This window comes from Columba livia, chromosome 3 (genome assembly GCF_036013475.1).
Source record: "Columba livia isolate bColLiv1 breed racing homer chromosome 3, bColLiv1.pat.W.v2, whole genome shotgun sequence".
NCBI lineage: Eukaryota > Metazoa > Chordata > Aves > Columbiformes > Columbidae > Columba > Columba livia.
In genome coordinates this window covers 31,320,219-31,343,302 of record NC_088604.1, presented here as the reverse complement: position 1 = coordinate 31,343,302, position 23,084 = coordinate 31,320,219, and the positions used below count along the sequence as shown (strand labels likewise).

The window sequence follows — 23,084 nt, the reverse complement described above, 5'->3', positions numbered from 1 at the left end:
TAGAATGCAATTTGTGAAGCAAAAAGGCTTTTAGGACATCCTTCCTTTTTCTAGTATTACTTCCTAGCAATTAATCAAAAGCAGAATATTCTACTGTTTATCCCATAAACCCTTTACCTGTCTGATGCATTTTAATTGAGGCTAATGAGAAGACGAAGGTGTAATGTTTGAGACAGGTGGCTTTCATTTTCAGCAGATTTATACTGTAAACAGTTTATAACATAAAACATTTACCTGTTAATCTAAATAATAAAACCCCGTAGTTCAGCTCAGGGCAAATATGTAAACATTAACTCAAAAGCTTGTGCCTAGATCTTCAAAACAATTATTTAACTGCATCAAGATATTTAAATAAAAACCCCCAACCTCCTACACAGTATTTACCCAAGTTATTCACTGCCACTCAGCTTTAAATGTTGTATATATTAAGGATCTAACTGAAAATGAAGAGCTACAATACTGAAACAGGGTACTCTATTCACAAAGGAATTACATTTGTAATACATCAAGTAAGGAAATGCTTTCTGAAGTTAAGATCTACATTCCTCATTTGGCAGCAAATTTTAACAGAAATTTCAAGAAAATGCATCAAGCTTTATCACTCTCTTCCCCTCAGGCCCTGCCTCCTGCCTTCTTCATCTTCCTTCCATCTCTGGTTCAACTCATTCATCAATTTGTGTTGCAATGCTTCTTTTTCTACACATATTTAAAAAAAAAAAAAAAAGGAAACCAAAACCCACCAAACCAAATAACTTTAAATTATTTCCCAGCTGCACCATAAACACTGTTTAGTTCTCATACATGTAACAACTGACCTATAAACCTGGTCTGTTCTACTGTATCTGCTTGGAGCTCCACATAACAATTCAGTATCAAGGACATGTTCCTCACCGATCACATTCAATTATCCCAAATATCCTTAAAATACTCTGTAAATAAGATCTGAATACAATCAACTCACCATCATCTTACGTAACAGGAGAATGAAGGTATTCTGGGAAGTGGAAAATCCCAGACAATAAGTAACAATGCTACAGAGCATGCCACCGACAGTATGGCAAATGTGCCCAAAAAGACAACGTAGCCCAGGTCTACCAAAGCTTCAAAACCCCAGCCCAGCATCTTCAAAAAGGTGGCACGTGCAGATCTAACCAGGCAGTTGCAGGCTTAGTACCATGACTGGTCAGAGGGTGTAACAGTTTGGGTCCATCGGTGGGTCTGTGCTGAAATGTCATCACGAAGCCCAGACGAATGGAGAACACGGTACAAACATCTCAGTGGCACGGCCTGTGCTCAAGCAAAGCCAGTGAGATCCACAGGCACAACCTCGTTTCCCCTGACACACACCCACAGTCCCAGAAACCTGACAGGGGAACACTCGGACTGTCCCTGCACCGGCCTGGCTCCTGCTCAGCTCCCGACTCCAACAACAACCTGGAAAATGCTTTGCTGATAACAGAGACAGGGCCTCTACATCCATTTCAAGATTTATGTAAAACTGTTTTCTAGAGCAGAAATATAGAAAAAAAGAAAATAGATCATGCTTTGCAATTAGCATTAAGAATCCAGAAAAGTAAAGCTTAAAGCTTAGACTAGTAATGATTTTTGTGAAGATTTTTGAGGAATAATTTGAAAAAATTCTGTATCTTAATCTCTCTTTTGACTGCATTTAATGAGGAAAACACCATTTTCAGATTATTAAGGGTTTCAATTTTCAGTTAAAAAAGAATTCAAATATATTTGACAAAAATGCTTTAAAGCTATTCTCCCTGCTTTTAAAGAATCGATAGTATTCAGAATGGTGGTATACTGTGAGATCACACATTAGTCACCCATGAAAACAGCAGCATTCCCCAGTTTAAATACCTTTCTTTTGCTCCATTAGCTGAAGCAGGATAGCTCAGTGTTTCACTAAACAGAATAAAATAAAAATGTCACCAAGAACTGTAATTTACAATATGATGAAAAAAATGCATTAAAAATGGATCATAAGCAAGAACCTGATATGACGTAGTTGCTAAATTGCTCTGATAGATTATGCGGTGATGTTCAGAACCACCACCTGATAATTCAGCAAGATGCATTTGGATCACATTTGATGACATGACTACAGTTTAGCATTTTAAAAGCCTCAGCTACAACAGCAGCTAACGAAGCAGAGTAGTAATGTGAGTCACTGCAGTCCAGGCAGTGCAGGGAACACGTGGGAGGAACAGCAGACTGACCAGTGGATGAAGGTCTGACACCACACAAAGATTTTGTATGAGTCTTTAGCACCGTTTTGTCAAGACAATGAGCAGGTTACAACCGACTGACATTGTGGAATCTCCACTCACAGAGGCTTTCAAGACCAGAGGGGACAGAGCTCCAAGCAGCATGGTTTGGATCGAGTGCGGACCGTGCTTCCAGCATGAGAGTATCCTGTATGACATGCTGCTACGTCGTCTATCCTGAAACAGTCTATGACCCCAGAGGTTGAAGGAAACCTATAGAACAGGGTCAGCAATCTGCAACATAGTGACTGAAAAGCAAAACAGAACAAAGTCCATATGGCTGGGAGTTAGTACACAAAACAAGTTGGAGAGACATCTGTGAATAGAACCTATTCCAGCTCCTGGCTACCCTGAGTCTGAACTCAGGAACACATTCCTGCATATACACAGGCAAGATACTTCTCAACGGCTGATTTTCTCACTTCTCAGAAAGGCAGCATCTTCCAGTTCCTATTAAATTCCTAATGTCATAGACTTGAATAAAAAAAAAAGACAGTCTACAACACTACCTCTGAAAATTTGCCAGCCTCTCTTTCCTTAAATGTTTCCAGCTTTTACTTTTAATTAGCTTGGCCATAGAAATGAGGATGAACACCAGCTCTCCCGCTCCAGTTGCACTGCTTAAAAATCTTGTCCTGAAACATTCCACATCCATCCCCAAGAGGTACCTTTGCATTTGCTTCACAACGTGCGAGTTAGCCTAAATATTTGAGACGCTTACTGAGACAGCATCCACAAGAAAAGCCAAAGTAACCAATGGAGTGTCTCTGCAGTCCTTCTTCAGTAAATAAATGTGTGTACTTGCTGATGTCCATTTATCTCATTTGATCCTCAATATCATTACATATGCAAATCCATAACCACGCTATCAGAAGATTCAAGGATATCTGGAGCTTAGTGTCCTTACTACCGACCTTGTAGGAAGAGGTCTTCTGAAAAAGGTTGTTAGAATTACTGCTGTCCTGTTGGCAGAGGAGACCTCTATTGTCCATCCTGTAAGAACGATTAAATCTTCGCCGTCTGGTTGCATTAAAATCTTGAAGATTGAAAATCTAACATGTGCCAAAACATTCTCTCCTACACAGGAAAACTGACAGGTTTCTTTTTTCAATGGGATCGATATTTAGATGGTCATTAGTAAGTTTTTTCCTCACATTTGTTGAAAAACAATATTTATAATCTGAGCAGGAAGTAGATTTAGCAATAACTGGAATGTCTCTTCCTAACAACAGAAAAAGTAAATGCAGGAAGTAAAGGTTATTTGACTTCTTAATGCTCTCATATGGAACCACAGGCAGTAATGTGTGCGAATGTAGTCACAAAGGGCAACTGTTATTGAAAAAAAAAATATCTCATGCATAAAAAAGCATATATGCTTTTACAGAGATAGCTGCATGAGTATTTACTTGAAAAACTACTTACTTTGCCAGCTAAAGTACATTCCAAGGGAAATGTATGTCCTGAAAAAGCTTCACAATACAATTCATGATTGAGGTGAAACGTTTTTGTGGTGCCTCTCGCCAGGCAGAGGAGGGGCAGAAGCAGCACGGCGGAGTCCGACCTCTCCTCTCCCACGAACCCCAGCACACTCCCTGCGCGCTTCAGTGCGCTGGGCCACGCTGGCATGAGCAAACACTGAACATCGTGGATTGCAAAATTCACATGCGCATGGGTCACCTGCAGGGCAGCTTCCAAATTTGTCAGTTCACCAAAGGAAGGAACAGCTGTGACCCTGTTTATGCAAAACCTCAGAAGAGCTCTTGGGATCTACTCAATGCAAGACCCTGTTGAAAACACACGGTCCACCGCAGACCACCACTAAGAGTTCTCTCCTTTTCCTTTTTCCAAGGTGACAGAGCAGTGGCTCAGGCAAGTACACTTCATTTCACACACAGGTAAACAGAGCTGGGGAGGCAGCACTGCTCTGTAAATACAGAATGCGGCACTGAAATGAAGAACTGTGACAAAATCGGACAGAAGAGCCACTCTCCTGTGGAACAGGCAGCTCCGGAGGCAGCGATGTTGTTGTAATGGCTTTGTCAGGCTGACCCTGGCAGAGCTGTGTCTTCTGCAGATCACAGAGCTCTTCCCTCAGCAGCAAACCTGCACCAGCAGAAACCCCGACTGTGATGAGTGGCTGAGTCAGCAAAATATTGAAAGAATTCAACAACGAGAGACAATGTCCTATTTCTGTTCAACACCCCTCTGTCCTACAGGCGAAGCTCCTTGCTACTGCAGAGACCCTACATTACGAATTCTTTAATGGATTTATAAAATATTATCTTGAAACAAGTAAAGATATTTAGCATTTCACACTGTACTGACAAACGCCAGCACACGCACACTTTTCAAGGCAATATGAGTGTGCTTCTGATGTTTAAAGTATTTCAAATGATCTTGGAACACAAATTCTCTATTTTAAATATTACCACAAATTAGTCAGAATTATTTGGTAACCTCACGGGTATTCCATAAAAAGGCAATCAAGGCAAAGGCACACAAACAAGCAACAAGGAGGAAAATCAGAAAGGGAGTAAAATAAGCTGTAAAGGAACAGAAACAAGAGAATCTAAAAAAACCCCACAGAATATAGCACAGGCAATGAAATGCTGATTCTTGAAGTGACAGATGTAAAAAGAGAAGAGAATTGGTCAGACTTATTCCATAATTTTCCCCACCAGGAGAAATGCACAGTCATTTACAAAAATTTAATCCTATCAAACCCACCTGGGGCGAACAGACTACCAAATGGCCACCAAACCAGTTACAGGGCTTATCTAGACAAAGTATTATTTAATAAAGGTACAGAATACACAAAATATTTCTTATCTTGCAATCACTTTGGAATACGTACTTCTAATATGGACCAATACAAGATTACACTCTGCTACAATTGTGGGGTTTAACTCATTTAACAAATTCTAATTCAGATACTTGAGCAGCAGGAAAATTACCATGCCCAAACGACTGTTTCAAAAAATCTTTTGTCAATCCCTTCAATGAAAAATCCAGGTATTTCCCAGTAGGCTAACGTTTTTATTAAGATAAATAAAATGAAGAGCAAACCTACAGGAAATAGGAAAAAGTTTTATTTATTTGAAAGCAAGTGTCTCTGAAAGTGAAATATTTTTCAAAAGTATCTCACATGTCTATTGCACACATCATTTCTGACAATTAAAGATACATATAAACAAAACAGTTATTAGACCAAATGTATGATGAGAATTATTTGGGAGGCTAATACCTCAAATAAGTCACAGCAGCTTGTTATGAAACAGGATTAAGTACATAAAACAGGAGAGAGGGGAAAGTAAATGCAGCTGGGGATTTTGCCTTATTATTACAAAAGCCTTTTCTCCATGTTCTTACCACAGGCACACTCAGGCAGAATTCCTGCAGTGGTTATAAACATTTATTTAAAAACTTGAAAAAGGAATACTCTCAAATAAGTATTGTTTTTTCAAAGAGCCATATAAACATACAATATTAGATTAGCTCTTATTTAATCAAACAAATCTTAAGTTGTACTAGTCTGTGTTTATAATCATAGCTTCTCTTTTATTTCCTGTTATTACTGAAGGGAACAAGAAAGAAAATCATACGAAATTACCTTGCATCTTTAGACTGTAACAGCTCTGCGAAACTCATCTTCAGGGTTAATGGTTTCCTGTATTCCCTTATATGATAACTAACTCTATTTGTTTAGCTCAAAAATATTTTTCATTTGACTTTTTGATTCAGCATATTAGCATCACAAACAACACATCACAAGTGTTTAACCACTGAGTGGCTTGAATGTTTCGGGTTTCTGGGGACAAAGATACCTGATGCAGAGTTTTCCTGGTAACCAGGGTCACAGTTCTTCCAAGTTCCACTCCTTGCAAACAGGCAGCAGTTTTTACTCAGACACATCACAACATGTTAATTTTGAAATCAAGGTTTAGCAAACACAACAGATGGGAGAACAGAAGACAAGTCTGACAACTCATTTTCTGGCATTTACTGGTCTTTCAAATGTTTTAAGTTTTGCAGCTGTGCAATTCTGTTCCTCTCATCTGTCAGTAATCAAGTATACAAGCCTTACAACCACTTTGCAGCTTATTTTAATGGAAGACAATCTTTGTTTTCAAAGCAAATGCATCATACACATAACTAGAGATGGAAATTCAGGTACCACAAAGAAAGCTGCTGCAAAAAAATCACAACAAAAAAGCCCATGTGAACTGCTGTGTCTTATGTAAGATACATCAAATAAAGGTTGTCACTCTTACCCCTCACCAACATCTTCATCTTCTCCCTCTAGAAAGCTATGTCATTCAAGCAAGTCAAATTAGCTCCTCTAGTTCATTTTTTTTAATTGTATCACTATCGTTTCAAATTTAACATACTGCTCTGAGATGTCATTAGGATACTAAGAAAGAAAAATAGTGGCTTCTGATTCTGAAAGACTATCTTCTCTCCTTCAAGAAAGGCGCAGTTTTATGATTCAAGTCAGTTTAAGGCAGTGCTGCCACCAGCAGAAGTCAATTTACAGTCCAAAACCTCTTTTACACGTTTTTGCCTCTCCTCAAACAAGTTTTGATGTTCTATCAACTGTAAGGTAAATCAGATCAACATGTTCATGCACCTGGAAAGGGGAAAAAAAGACTCCAGTAGGGGCTGTTACAGAAGGCAGGACCACTCAGCCGGGGAGCAAGCGGGACTGCTCCCTTCAGTGCTGTGACATGGGCTTAGCTCAGGGTGAGCTACTGGTGGGACTCCACACTCAGAAATAATGTGAAATTGTACTGACATTTGCTGTAAATTATTTTTTTCCTCAATTTCAAGAGTTTCAACTCTAAAAAGACCGAGAAAAGATCTGCTCACTCTGCACTGTTACTTATGCATTCATCGTTAACATAATTCTTGAGGAATAATCTCAGAAAGTATTATCAGAAAAATATTAGAAGCAGAGCTGTTAAAAGTTAGCAGCAGCAGCAGATCTGTTTCTCTAAATTTCATAATTCGCATTCTGATCCTAAAAGCTCATGAATGTCAAAAAGCAAGGTGAGCATTCAAGATTTGAAAGCAAGAGATTCCCAGTCACTCCAATTCTTACCCCTCCATGAAAACGAAAAAGTTGTTGTTCTTGGATAGACTTTGTATTTTTGACATGGTAAAGCTACTTCCTACAACAAAAATATATTCAGTGTCCTAACACCCACCCTATCTAGTACACCGCAGCAAATATACCTTTACAAGAACAAAGTTTAAAATGCAAACTCACAAGAGTTAACCTTCTGATACTGGTTTAAGTAAACTCAACAAATTATGTGGGCACAGACTAAGTAGCCAAATCTCTTTTACTCCTGTCACATTCCACAAGCTGGGTATCCCAAAGACACACAGTACCCACTGAACCTGTTCAACAAGTCTAAAACAAGCAAACAAAAATATATTTTTCTGAAGTCTATATTTTGTCAAAGGCTTTTATTTTGAGTAAACTGTAACAAGCATTGCAGAAAACTTAAGACAGTATCCAAAATAATTTGAAATAAATTGTATGTAGGAATGTATTCAGTAAAGGCAGGAAACAAAGACTGCTGAAGGGAAGGCATGCAAAAAGGCTATGAGATGACAATTCATAAGGGCAGAAAAACATAATGGGAAGAGGGAAAAAGTGCACAGGACTATACACAGTAACAGAATTGCAGAGATGATCATCAAGGTGATTCCATGTTTACGTACAGTGAGAAGCCTCAATCTTTCCATGGGTATCTGAATCCTTCTGTTCCCCAATGAAGCTGACCTCTTGCCACTGCTCCCAGGAAGCTGGGATCTGCAAAACCCACTGAAGAAAAACCCAAGTTCTCCTTAGGGAGTTAGAAGCTGGAGGTCTCTGCTGCTCAGGTTATCTGCACGGTTGCCTTTTATCGTCTATTCCTTCTTCCTTTCAGAGCTGACCTAAGGAAAGGGACCTGGGCTTCTGGGGGTGATTAGGGCCCCTTCCCCAGGTTATACCAGGTGTAGGTTCCTCTGTCCTCTGCAGTCGTCCAAATCCTCCTCTTTGCTGCTCATGCAAACTAGCATCTGGGAAATTCTGCCCTTCCTCATAATAAGGTAAAATAATGTATTGAAAATGAAACTGTACTTTTACAATATAAAGATTTTTGCAAGAAATCCAGCTTAAAGAGTTCTGGTTTACACTGTTACTCTGTCTTGTCCTCCCAGGCACTTCCTCTTGCCCCTCTGCTGCAATATACTGGCCCCCTCACATGCACTACATGCAGAGTAATGCTGCAAATTGTACCGATTCAGCAGCTCAGCTTACAGCAGGTCACTACAGCAGCTCAGCTCAGCCAGCGCAACCAGCAGGGCAGTGCTCTGGGAGGCGCGAAGCAGCCAGGAAGGCAGAAACTGTGCAAACTGGCACTGCCAGGCCAGCTCTGTATCTCTGCAAGAGAGCTTAGGGAAATTAGAATTGACATACCTGACGTCTGTCATAACTCTATCCCGCGGGCAGGGATGCCAACTGAGATGAATGCAGGAGTTCAAACAGAGGTTTTGCTTCAAAACATACTAATGTCTGAGCTGTTCTCACTCACCAGATCATACTGACATAGTGGACTCTCCTGTTCAAGAGATGTCTTCCTAAAATGGAGGTTGGAACTTGTACACATATTTCTCTCGGCATGCGGTCCAGTTAAACCAACCCAAAAGCTAGTTGGTGACAGAAGCAAGGACCCCATTCCTCCTGTGCTTTTCATATTCCTTCTGCACCTGCACTGTCAGAATATCTGATCCTGGTGTGGGCCACAGATATAAACTGCCAAAACCAGAATCATATTCTGTGGTTTTTTATTTTTCTTCTGGCTTATCATTCCAAGGTGACCAACCGCAAGGTAGAAGAGTATCACTGCAGGCACACAGGAAGCACCAGAAGCAGGGCCACCCTGTTCAGGCAGCTGCTCTCAACAGACCTCCCTACATGAAACGTCTAAACCCTCAGCCCAGTGTTCCTGCCGGCTTAATGCACTCTCTGACTACACTGCTGCCAACAGCAAGCTCACCTGCTTGACCACAGAATGGCAGGACTGCAGGAAAACAGGAGAAGATCACGAATAACACACCTTTTGGCTCAAGCCAACTACAAATCCACAGATGAGAACGCTGTTTCACAACAGATTTACATTCATGGTGCTAACAGCGGGCCATGCTGGGTGCACTTTCTCACTCTCTCCCTCCACCAAAACCAGTGCTTGGGCAGCTGTACAGCCATCCATACCAACAAAACTGGCACAGGTGAAAAATATACCTTTTTCTCCCCCCCAGTTTGATCACCTCCAATAGCCTGGAAGTTACTTCTTGCATTAAAAACAGAAGAAAATACACAATGAGTAGCAGCAGAAGTCTTGATCATTTAGTATATGGTATTCACCATCTTTTTGGAGAAAAAAGAAACATTTTAAATGTAACTAAAACTTTGTAAATAAACAAATGAAGTTATTCATGGATAAGCACGAACATGATGCTCCAGTCTGGACTGCCTCTAAGTCTTTGGCGGTTTCTTGAGCTTCTTTCCCCACTGTCAAAATGACTAAGAATCTGGGAAAGGAAGAATAAGTGGAGGGGGACGAAATAAGGTAAAAAAAAAAAATCCAAACATCTGAGAAGTCACTTTATATGGAATACAGTAATTGCCAGGAGGTTTAAGGAGTGAAAGAGGAAGATATTTTGGAGATGGCACCTAATTGAAGCAGAGACAGCAAGTCTGCGTTTGGTGGTCAAACCGAGCCTGGTTCCATACTCAGATAAAGCTACGTGCTCTCAGAAGTCTATGATAATCCAGTAAGCTGTTGTTTATGGTTAGAGATACAGGTATACATGTCCTGGTCTTGTTAAAAACAATACCAGTTCTCTTTTAGTGAATTTTCCTTTCAGCTAAGTTCTTCTAAGTAACTGCACTTTCCTGAAGTTAGCTGCATATTTTTTTGGACACTGTGCCCCAAAGCTGATAATGACGACCAATGGAATGCAGAAGAAGCCCTATGTTTAGATTTACTGCTATGACAGCCAAGAAGACTGATAAGATTTCACATGTTCCATCACGAGAGGGGCGTATTTGCAAGGAGGGGCGGACAGAACAGGTGACTAAAACTGACCAACTGAGTATTCTATCCCACCCGCGTCATACACCCTATCACAGGGGGAGATCACGAGGGTCTCACTCTCTTCGACCATGGCCGGCATCTGAAGAGGACCCTGCCGGCCAGCCCTGCAATCCTAGGCCTCGATCCAGACCCTGCAACCCTGAATCCAGTTTCTGGATTGCTGTGAAGTCCCACCCATGACTGCTGGGTGCCTGCCCTGCACCTGCTGGAGCCATGCCAGCTCCGCCCACCACCGCAGAGGTTAAACACTGCTACCAGGGACATCCAAGATTGGGTTTTGTATATTTTGTATATATTCTCTATTTATCAGTAGAGTTAGTAAAGCATTTTAAAACTTTTTTCCAACTTGCAAAGCCTCTCTTCCTTCCTCCTTATCATCTTTCCTATCTAAAGCGGGGATGAGTGAGTGGTAACAGAGAGTTTCTGCCACGGTTTATTGTCGCCTTGCAATTAAACCTTGACAACATAAAGGTATGATTAGATGTATGTGCAGCAGAAGAGACACAAAAAGACACTAAGCCAGGAACTTCTGTTGTATGACAGGGCAGTCAAGATGCTGGAACACAAAATGAGCAGCGAGCTAATTTAAAGAACTAACACAATAATCTTTCTGCTGTAACTATTATGTGTCTTAACCAAGCACGCATACATAGGGCAGAAAACTTAGGAATGACAGATTTTTCTCTGTTTTTTACTACCATCACAGGGAGGCGGGTCTGAACTGTAAGCCTATGCAGAAGCTACACACTTTGGCTTAAAAGAGTGCTAACCTATAGAAGAGTCTCAAAATTAGCAAATTAAATGACTAAACATGTATTTACTGCACAGTTAAAACTGCTAGTGCTGTCACATGCCATGCCAGAATACTCAATTTGGTAAAACTCAGATTTAGAAAGAGAAGGTACATACTCAATAGATCATTATTCTTCTGTCTTCAACTAAGACTTACTCCCATTCTACCTTCGTACTACAAATTGTTCTGCAGATCAAAAAAATGGGCCTTCTCCAGAGAGAATCCTTTGATACTCAGTACCGTCTTACACTGCCATTTACTCCCTCACTAAACTATGATAAACTCACTGATGATGCTGCTGCTGACAATCTTCATGGCAAGGCATGCTGATACACATTCTTTACTTTGCAAGGTGAAATGGCACCTAGTCTTACATCCACAAGACACATCTTTCTTTGACTGCATAAAAAAAGAATGAATTATACATGGCCCCCACATATGTGTCCTCAAAAGATGACAAATGCCACAAGCCATATCACAATTACGTACAACCTTGCTGTCACACTGAATAGTTGCACCTATCCCAGGCTCCAGTAAGACATTAAAATGGCATAAGTATACATCCAAGTTGTTTCTTTTTTTTGTTCTCAAAAAATGTAATTTTGCCAAATTCAATGTCTTGAGGGTACAGGATGCCATTAGACAGCTTTAATTCTGATGTGATAAAATATTTGCAATTGTGAAATCATAATGACAGTTGCAAAAGTTATGATGTTTAAAATCTCCAAAAGTACTACATGGGTCTAAGAGCTAAAATCTCAACAAAATCCAGGAGATTTCAAATTTGTACCCAATATTTGAGAAGTCTAGAATATGCAATGAGTTCTCACCAACATTTTACAAAATTTAAGGTACATTTTGTGAACCAATAATGAGGGGGTTAGGGAAAAAAAACACAACACAACTAAGTTCTATAAAACATACCTCCAGGACACCTATAGTTACCAACTGTTAGCTATGTCTCTGTGAATAATGAGTGAAGAAATAAGCACTTGTACCATCATCTTTTCACATCAAAATACATACCTAAAACAGGTGGCTTCAGGATCTGATTTAGTTTCTGAAATTGGAGGCTAGTCATCTGGGAATCAACAGCGGAGAAGGGGCAGAAGCCCAGTTAACAATGGCTCTGGGTGACCCCTAGATAAACTTCCCTGTGTGGTTGGAAGTCTCCTAACACAGACATTGTACTCTAATTTCTGAAGACAAGCAGTACAACCTCCCTACATCTTCAGTTCCACTCACATAGCTGAGGCAGAGTATACTTCAAAAGCATTAATTTATCATCTAAGTCAAAGCAAGCAGTGCTCAATTTTCCACTTAATTTTCCAACTCCTGTTCTCAACGAATATGAGTCTTTTCATTTTAAAAGACAAGATTCTGAAGTACGATCATATGGTACTTCAAATCATTATTGCTCTTTGAGACCAAATCATATCATTGGTCTCTCAGACATACCGCATCAGAAGGGCTTATGGGATATTTGATGATATTAACTTTTAACTTCTAAAGCAATACCAACTTAAAATACAACTCACGACCGCTCATTCTCCTTCTTGCTTCAGAGCAAGCAGGACCTGTGTGTGTGCATGCACTGTTGAACCAAAATCAGAATCTGATCCACTTTTAAAAAAATGAAACCAAAAGAAAAATATTTGCAATACTTTTCCTAGACAGACTATTCCCTTGGGTTTATAGCCTAGCTCTCCAGAGCTTAAACTCATACTACTGCAATTTGTATTATTGTAAAATCATAAGCTGAAGAACAGAGCTCATCTTGCAATTGTTAGCCAAATCTGACAGTCTTCTTCTCCCTTTGTAAAGACTGTATTACATTAAGTAAAGATCACAGTACAATACTTCAGAAGATAAGCTACATGTCAGAAGATAACTCACAACACTTATTTCCAGAAGGCGATGCCATACAGAAATGTAGTCTGAAAGTCAAAGTATGGCTGGGCTGTATGGATTAAAAAAAAAAAAAGGTGAGCCTGAATATTCCTTGTCCCTTATCAGTTTGTTACTTGATCATAGGCTGACAACACAGAACATTAGCAGAAACCACTTCTTTATTTAAGGACAAAACCTTTTCATTCCTGATGTAGCCAGGAAAAAGAAAAGAGGTCCTATTAAATGTGTACTCTTCAAATTTAATTTCCTGTTAATAAATTATAAAACTAATGTAGACAATTCACTGTATCAAGAAAAAATTGAACTTTGCATTATTTCTCATTAAATTACTGTGCAATCATATTAAGATTCATTAAAATTAATACTCTGATTCACGATATTTTCTTTTACGCTACATTACACAACCATACACATGGAAGCATAAAATATCAATGCTGCTCAGATGCATCAGTAAGTATCTGCACATGGAAAAAACATAAATCTGTGGAACAGAAGAATAACATAAGACTATATTTCCAGTAGTCTATGTAGCTTAAATTCTGTTGACTTTGAATAGGACTTCAGTCCACAAGCAACTTAGTGTTACTGAAATCCTACCGATAACTTAATTTCAGTTATGACACACTTCTAAAAACGTATTTTACGTTGGAATCTGCTAAAGTCTCTTCTCTGGAAGGTATTTCCTTTTCTTCTTGCATCTGTTAACTAGCATTTATAAAGCAAAACCACTTTGTGTGGTAGACTTACATTACTAACGTAAACTCTTGATGTGCTTTTGCAATAATCTTTTAGCCCAAAACAAAGTCAAATAACAGATGACTAGACACAGTGACCACAAAGGTAAACCTACAGCTACAATCAAGCGCTACTGTTAATATTTTATTTTACCTGTGCTGTTCATAGTCTACTTAACAACAAATTCACAATTAGCTGAAATAACCATTACAGAGTTCTGTTTCTTAAACCCACAATGAAACAACAGGTATTCTACTTCACAGAGAAAATTGTTAAGAAAAAAAAAGACAAAGCACAGACATAGAGACATTATTACTGAAAACTGTCTAAATCCAGCTTTGGCCAGTTGTGTGTGCATGCATATTACTGACAAAATAACAAATGATTAGTCACAAAATGGGAATTTAACACTGGGATTATAAGAACGCACAGAGACAGGGAAAACATAGACTGAAGCTGTTTTCAAAGCAGACCTTGCCGCAATGTGTGTGCTACGCTAAACTAGAAACTATGACTTACGTTTCTCTAGTCCATTAGATTTGTCAGTTCATGGCTGAAAAGGCAACACAAAGCTCCAGAAAAATGAAAAGCCCATGATCCCACAATTGAGGCTTACCAGGAAACTTCTCTCGCTACCCACAAGAAAGGCATAACTACTCCAAGTTAGAGATCAGGATTCATCATCTGATCGTAAAACACTGAAAACTAAACTGAGCGCTACAAAGTACCATGACACTTTCAATAACCAGATGCCTGAATTCAGAAAAGCTCAATACATTTATATTTCAGTTCAGGATATTGTCATGTACCAAACACATATGTAAACATGGAGGGTAAGCAGTCACAGTCCACAGCAGAAAAATGAGTAAGAGACAACTTGGCCTTACAGCAACACCGTCTCTGAAGAACAGCATTGTAAATAACATCCAGAATCATGAGGAGGTGGTGGCAGGAGACAGAGCAGAAAGTGTTATAAGTAAACATCCCAAATTTCTGTTACAAATAGTGCTAAAATTGCCACTGGGGTCCCACAACCTCCTACCTGCACAAACTTTTAAACATCAGGAAAATACAGGTCAAAAGCATATTATCAAGGCATCATATATTTGAACTGCCTATCTAGAGGTGATAACATCACCACTAGAAAAAACAAGAATGTGATGCCCTAAGTGTTCATGAGAACATTGTCATCTGTTCTACATTTGAAACTAATTTTCATTTCCGTTACCTGGAACATGATTTTTCACAAAGTATTAAAAGGTTATTCTTATAATGATTATTATATGTAGGCAGAACAGGCCTACAGTAATAAATCCTTATGCTAAAGGACTTAGCAAAATAAGAGACAACATGTGAATGGACATATAAATATGGAGGCACAGTGACACCGATACAGTAGTTGTTGGTGTGGCAAAAAATGATTTCAGGAAACAGCTTTTGTCCAGAGATATTGGCCAAACAGATAAAAATTACTTCTCCTCATCTCCGACACAGGAAGTAATATAAAACTGACCGCACATGTCCAGAAATCACAGATTCTGGTCAGTGACTTTCATCACAGAGAAATCCTGTATCTCAAAAATGTAAATATATTGATCACCTATTTTGCAGACTTTTTGAAGAGGAAAAATCAGTATGGAAAGATGAGCATCCTGGTTTGAAAACAAAGTGGGAAACACAGCCTGACACCAGTGCTAAGCCACTGGTAGGAGTTGGGCAGCATAACAGAGGAAAGATTTGCTTTTCCAAACTATGCCTGCTGCTACACTCTGGCTATTACAGCTCCACATACAACTGGTCTCCTTCTGCCACAACACCCTGCTGCTCATGTTTAACCTGTTGTCCACCAGGACTATCAGGTGCTTTTTTCGCAAAGGTGCTTTCTAGACAGTCTGCACTGACACACAGCGTTACTCAACCCCATCTGGACGATTTGCACTTGCCCTTGAGTATCCTATCAACCCAGTTGTCCAGTTTGCCTAGATTCCTCCACAGAGCATCTCTGTTCTCCAGCATGTCTAACCACTCTGTGTAATTTGTCGCCTCTCAAAAACTTGCTGAGAAGGCACTCTGTCTCATCATCCAGGTTGTTCATCAAAACACTAAACAGTACGGACCCGGTATCAACCAGTCACCAGCTGCAAGTTGGACTCTGCACCACCGAGGACTTTTTGCAACCAGCCACCCAACCAGTTTTCCACTCAACTCATTCTCCGCTTCTGCAGTCCACACTTCACTCAAGTTACGTTGTTTCCCTTTGTATTTATAATAGATCAGCACTACAGAGCCCAAATCTAACTGCAGCTTTTATGAGCTAAGATGACAAAACAGCCTGCAGCCTTGCTATCTCAAACCATCATTCTCTCAGGTCTCAAACAATTACATTTCTTTTACTCATTTTGTCACACAATACTCACAGATCAATCACTGTTTGAGAAAAAATTCCCTTAATCACACCCCAGTAGTTCAAAAAGGATAATTATGCAAAGCCTTATTTGAGTCTAACAACAGATTAAAATAAACCAACAGAGCTATCTTGAGCAAGCTGAATTTTAAGCAAGTGGCACAGAGTTGTAAGAAAATATAATGAAACAACTGTATCAGATAAGGATACTACTTAACTGTTCTTTAACTATACTATATACCTCTGTGACTTACAGCTACAGGCCAACTTTCAGAAGAAGCTAATCACCAACATCACCACAGACTTCAGTACAACCCATTTTTGAACCGCATGAGCAGCAGTGAGCTACACATACAAACAAGTATCAAGTATTACAACGAAGTGTTTGCTCTGTGTCTATCTCCTTGCTTGGAATAATAACAGTTCTCTAAATTAAAAGAAAATAATCAGTCTGCTTCACAGGGTCAGTTAGGAGAATAATGTGGTTATAACAGTGAGTCTGTCACAGGACCTTCAGGTATATTTAATCTTGGGTGAAATACTATGAGAAATTTCAGCTGAGTTCTGCACTACCGGTTTACATCAGCAGAGTGGTTTTGATGCACCTTCCCCAATGACCCTGTTTTGCTGCATGATGGTTCACTTCACTGAAAGCTTTCCAGGTATATAACCTGATGTCTCCTGAAGAAAGCTAAACCACAGGCTCTGACCTACATGTCACAAAATGCTCTTGAACCCCCAGGGGCACAAAAAGGTTTGAACCAATTACTGGCATGAACAACTTCAAAATACACTCACAATGCAAAACATCTGGTCCAGAGGACAAGATTAATTCTAGTCTGAAGTAACCCTGGAACCACATACATATAGGGACATCAATGCTGCTTCTAGTAATTAATTCCTAAAGCACCAAATTAATTGTTAGTGAAAACACAGTCATAAGTGCTTCTGTCAATAGTGCCACTAAAGATACAGATCCAAGAAAACATGTTATAGCTGGATGCAATAGCTGGCACATTTCTTCAAATAGTTATAAAACCAGGAAGAAATAATAATGGTTTTGATTGGATATTGGGATATGTGGACTCTACAGAAAGGTGCAGGGAGGCAAATGTGCTACAAATTGTGATTACTTGTAACAGATGACATTTTATTTTGCACAATTCAGAAGGTCATAGTGCTTCTAACACCATGACACAGGTAATCTTAACTGGGTAGGCATGAATACACACAATCCCAAAGAAACCCAGAATACAATCAATTCTATATCTGACTTTTGGAGAGAGAAACCATGCTAAACACAGTGGTAGCTCAAAAACAGGAGGCCAACAATGAAACTAAAGATTTCCTTTTCTGCTGATTCGATCCACCCTCCAAGAGCACCTCCAGCAATGTAAATATTTCATCTCACCTCAAATAAATACAAAGACGTGTCCCTAGAAAAATACTAGAACATACCCAACAGAAATGATCGCAATAGTCACACTAACCAGTTTTTCAAATTATTCTGGAAATTCCCTCTCCTTCCTAAAACTGCTTTCTAAGGGAACACACCCAGAGTTAAAGGTTCAGCTTGAAACCAGAGAGGTAGTATGTACTCATGTCACTTTTCTCATTATGTCAGCATTTCACCTCTCTGAACTTGCCCGATGAATTTACTGCTTTTTAAAGAGTAAGCTAAAAAGAAACATGCCAAGTAGAGCACTGGTAATTATACTGATGTGCTTTGCTTCGCAACTACATTTCCAAGGAATCATTTAAATTGTAAAGTTAAAACAACCAAAAGACTTTTCTTCTTTTCAGGCTCTTCTCTATTAGGGTAACGTGCTGCCATATTTTACCCTCTCCTTCCCCACTGATTTCAGAGCTTAAAAAAGCCACAGTTCAACAGATGGTGCCTCTTTGTTTGAAGTAATTAGAATAGTCTCAGTGTTTTCCCAAAACTCTTAAGCCTTTACTCCTCCTCTTCCAATAAAGAGTGAAATTATTATTTTCCCTTAAAAAGGGACATAGTTTGTTGCATATACTTTGACTGCAAATGGTAGCAAGCACAACAGGTAATCACTTCTGTCAGTACCAGCTTCAGGTCAAATTTAGAGAAAAGCTAACTTTAATAATAAAATATAGATGAAAATCAACAGTAACACAGCAAGGATAGAGGCTAGATAGCCAAGACGTTTTATAACAGTATGTTATGCCTCTTTCTCCTGAGCTCCTTCCCAATCCTACCTTTTTTTTGTATCACTCTTCCCCAAAATATCTACCTCAGAGGGTTAATACAAACTGGAGGAACTATATCCAACCCAAAGCAGGGAAACTTTCCTGTTACTTAACCTTTATCAACTCACCTTGTCAAAATGACAACAAAACCAACCCTTCCAAAAATAACCACCCCCACCTGTCTTGAACTATGTGAAGGTTAAAAACAAGAATGTACTTCCTTATTGCTGTTTCTAATGAAAGATATTCTACAATGGTTTGAAAAAAGGAGCTATCATAAATGAACACTGATATATATGTTGTTCCTCACAGCCTCAACCAGATTTATCTAAAGCAAACATCATAAGAACCACAACACTGAAATGTATTTTTACTGTAATCTGACGGACCATGTATCACAACACTAGATGACTGATAACCTTTAATAACTTGAAAATAAGCTACAAAGAATTATTTCCTTTGTAGCCTTGGGAAAGGTGCACCTTAGAAAGTAATCTAGGGACAATCAGGTAATATCAAATGAAGGAATGTGAAAAAGCCTTCTACAGAGACCAGGTAGAGCAAGAGGAGGTTGGATAGGTCTAATGAGGCAGTATGGAGTTTTCTGTAACTGTGGAGGCACAGCACGGTGTGAGGAGGAGAGAAGCTGGTGAAGTTCTCCACTGCCAAATTGATAAACTAATAAGTTAATTGGGGCAGCCATGTTTTTAAAAGATTCAAGAGAACACTTATATTTCAAAAAAAGGGATTACAGAAATAAGGTACGAAAGTGTAAAGGCCTGGATAAGAATATAATCTACTTTCCAAATATACAGAGCTTCCCTCTCCTCCAATTAGACAAAAATATTTTATTACAACTTAAATTTTAGGCCAAATTATTTGAGTATTTAATTTCAATTCCTAAAATATATATGCCTTTCCAATAAGGAATAAAATTCTTTCACATCTCTATAAAAACAGTCAATAATACATCAAGCAACACTACATGACAATACCCAGTAAGGTCTTCCCAACATCAATCATCCACCATAGTAAAGTCTGATAGAATGCACTACCTACCCTCTTTGAAACAAATCCACATTGAAGAATTTGTGGAGCTCCACGGAGAATTCTACCATAGCCTGAACTTCACTCATGTTTATGAGGATGAAGAAGTCAAAACTTGTCAGCACCTTAGTTACTGAAAACAAACAGAAAACAAACTTTTTAGCACACAAGCTGGCGATATTGTCTGTCTGGTCCTTAAAAAGCACAACACTATACACGATTTTGCACAGCTTCTTTAAATATACAGGGCCTGGGGTAAAGAATAATATAGGATGTACCAAATCCTGCCCACAATAACTTCTGTCTTTGTTGTAGAAGATTCAAATGCTATCAGAGAAGTATGACAGCACACCATCAGCATAATACAATCCTGGCACTTACTGAACCTCCGTACTGCAGCTCTGCTCTGGTACTTGGCTGAAGAGAGGGAAAAATACTGCCGACAAGGAGAAAAAGAGCATGGTCTGCTTCCAGCCCTTGTCAAAGCAGAATGATGGTGCAGGCGGTAGTAACTCAACTCTCACACCAGGGCAGGGAGAGCTGAATTACAGTGTAGGCAGACAGTGCAGAGAAAGTGCCCAACCAGGTCATTTAGGGCTATAGATGGAGGGATTCTAGAGGGGAGGCGGGAGTTAAAGAAGGTAACATGCCTATTTTTAGTCAATCTTCGTTAGCTGTAAAGTGTTAATTCTCCCTGGTTTCTTCACAGCCACAGACTGGCACCTTCCAGCTAATTTACAACTGCCTGCTGATACTTAAATTAAAACCCTACAGACTTTACTGAGTTCTGGTGTTTTTCCTTCAACAATATCACCTTGATTAATAAAATAGACTATACATTCCACAAACACTTGTCTTCAAACTTCCCAGTTCCTGCAAGCACTGTCTGGTTTGAGGAATAAACAAACCAAAAAAACTAAACCAGGCTATCTTTCATGCACATTAGACCATCTTCTGGGTCTAATGCAGAAACAATAAATATAAAAACGCCAGCTTGCCTGCAGCCTGAATGGATTATGGGATGTTTTTGTTTCTAAAATCTTGATCCTGCATTTGGGTGTTTGTGAAGCAGGCATTCTGAATGAGACAGAAACAGTGTAGCTGACAAAAAAAAAATACAGAAAGTCATCCACAAAGCCAGGATCTGTGACTTGAAAGTGAAGTTGCCCTTAGGGGCTACCTGGAGCCTACCAACTAAATTATCTTGGCATATGACTCAAGGTAATATTTACTTTTCTGTACTCACCCTAGAGGAGCTGGAAGGCTTCAAGCACCATAGTACAGGTCTAGATTTTTAACTATAAACAATAAGTTAATTCTGATGTTCGTTTAACAGCACGCACTTTGCAGAAACACAGAAACAGTATGTTACTGAAGTAATGGAACAGGGAAAGAGGAATTCTGCTTCTGAAGATGAGTTATGACAATATGAAGAACTCAGATCAAGGGCCCCTACTGTAAGATCAAAACTACAGCATCTAGACGATGCAATTAACCCAGTTTGTGTAAAAATCCTGTGTTCATTCAAATTTCAATCAAGGGACTCCAACAGATTAATTGAATGATGCCACAAGTTTTGCTATAGTATTCAGTGCTAGGACTGTCACTGATAACCTACAGGGCTTTGCAATAAATTCCTCTTCCAGTGCTTTTCTATAGGATTGTGTAGGGATGTCCTCCGCGGTCTTTAAAGCTAGAATGAAGCACTTCTGCACTCTAATTCTTTGCGGTTACCATACTGCATTATCACATGTGCATCACCTACCGAGATGCAAGCACACCTTCTGCAAATGGAACCTGGCCTGACACTGAGCAGGGATTCAGGGATCCTAGGTCTCTTATGACCCTTGGCTACCGGGCAACAAATCTTGAGGGCTGTGCATTAAATCTGTGACAAAACTGTACAACACCTCAGAAAGGAACCCATTTTAAAACACCTAGGAAAAAGAAAAAGGATTTAAACAGACAAAGGATGCCATGGGGCAGTCTCATGCAGCTTGTATTTTGATGAAACTCCATTTTTAAGTGAGGAAGGTATCAAATGCCTCTGACTCCCCAGTTCAGTGAGTACTTCTATGTCCCTCAAAAGTTTGCCTCCACTAAAGAGAAGAGAAGAAAAGAGAAGAGAAGAGAAGAGAAGAGAAGAGAAGAGAAGAGAAGAGAAGAGAAGAGAAGAGAAGAGAAGAGAAGAGAAGAGAAGAGAAGAGAAGAGAAGAGAAGAGAAGAGAAGAGAAGAGAAGAGAAGAGAAGAGAAGAGAAGAGAAGAGAAGAGAAAACTGTTCCTGCAGGAGTTGTTGGGCCAAGCAGCCACTCCCAAATGCTTCAGGGTTTCTCAAGTCTTCAGGAGGAAAACTCAGAACAATCCAGAACTAGTCCAATTAGACAAGTTCAAAGGTCTATTTTATAAATGACTTAATTCAACAAAAAAAGCCCAAAGAGCTGTCCAGTGGACCTGTGATATTTCTATTCTGTGTAATATGGCTCCAGCTGAGGCGACTCCCCTGCTCCTCTGTTGAGCTGACTGAGCATCCCCAATCAGCCCACTACAAACCACCTGGGCTTGCAACCCCTGTGGACCAAACACAGGGCCCAGCAACCACAGGCCTGCACGACACAGCGCCACGAGTTTTAATCCAGTAACACAGCCCTCATCCAATTACCAATATTTGGAAAAGCAGCACCCATGCCTTGCACCAGTCTCAACTGCTAAGCCAGTGAGAAATGTTGAGCCACAGTTCTCAAAGTGGTGCACCCAGAACACGCTGCTGCCTGCCACGGCAGGGACTGCAGCCTGTCAGCCAACCTTTGAGAACAGCTTTTTCTTTGCCAAGCATCAGCTTGTTCCACGAGCACCTTAACCTGGGTGAGCAGGAACATTCCCTGCCTTGGGCTGGCATAAACCAAATCACTACCTTTCTGTCAAAGTCCTTCATATTAGTACAATGGAAAACTGTGTTCTTTCAACTATATATTAGAAAGTGTTATGCAGTGATTAAATATTTTAAAGAAGAAACTCAAACTTGGACGATGTCTTTATTTTTTGGTATGCTAATCATAAAAAAGCCAACAAAAAAAAAAAAGTTAAACTTACGTAGATTTATTTGTATAGATTCCATTAAAATTTTCAGCTAAACTTCACTAACTTCAATGATATTAAGTGTTAAAATGAGTTCTGGACATTTAATAAGTTTGTTGTTGTATTTTAAAGCATATAACTAGCATTCAGAAACTGAGCTGAACCACATGTTTGTTCTGTTTGCCTGTACGAAGTAAAACAATCCTTCAGTAGAAGCTCCCTCCATATGAGCAAAAGAGGTTAATGCAGCATATAAACATGTATTCAATATTCAAAAATATTTAAGCACTGAGACCGAACATCTCCAGTAGTTAAAATGTTAGTTAAATCCACTTAATCCTATACTGAGGGCCAAAACTTTACTTTCCTTCACACTTATGGGCATTTATTTATTTTCTTAAGCTGGAAACTCTCCTTCATAACCTGGTCAGTCCATGCTGTCCCCACATTACCCCACTTCAGTTATCCAAACTAA

At 39.5% G+C, this 23,084-nt stretch overlaps 1 protein-coding gene across 3 annotated transcripts in view; it reads right to left on the bottom strand.

Annotated features, from left to right (window-relative positions):
- Positions 1-23,084, bottom strand: part of FAM135A (family with sequence similarity 135 member A) — a 90,660-nt gene that overhangs the window by 52,783 nt on the left and 14,793 nt on the right. For all 3 annotated transcript variants that reach the window (XM_065056239.1, XM_065056238.1, XM_065056237.1), the window contains one exon: positions 19,546-19,666. In XM_065056239.1, the coding sequence (XP_064912311.1) occupies positions 19,546-19,622 (77 nt within the window). In that variant the 5' untranslated portion in view covers positions 19,623-19,666. The remainder of the gene's footprint in view (positions 1-19,545; positions 19,667-23,084) is intronic.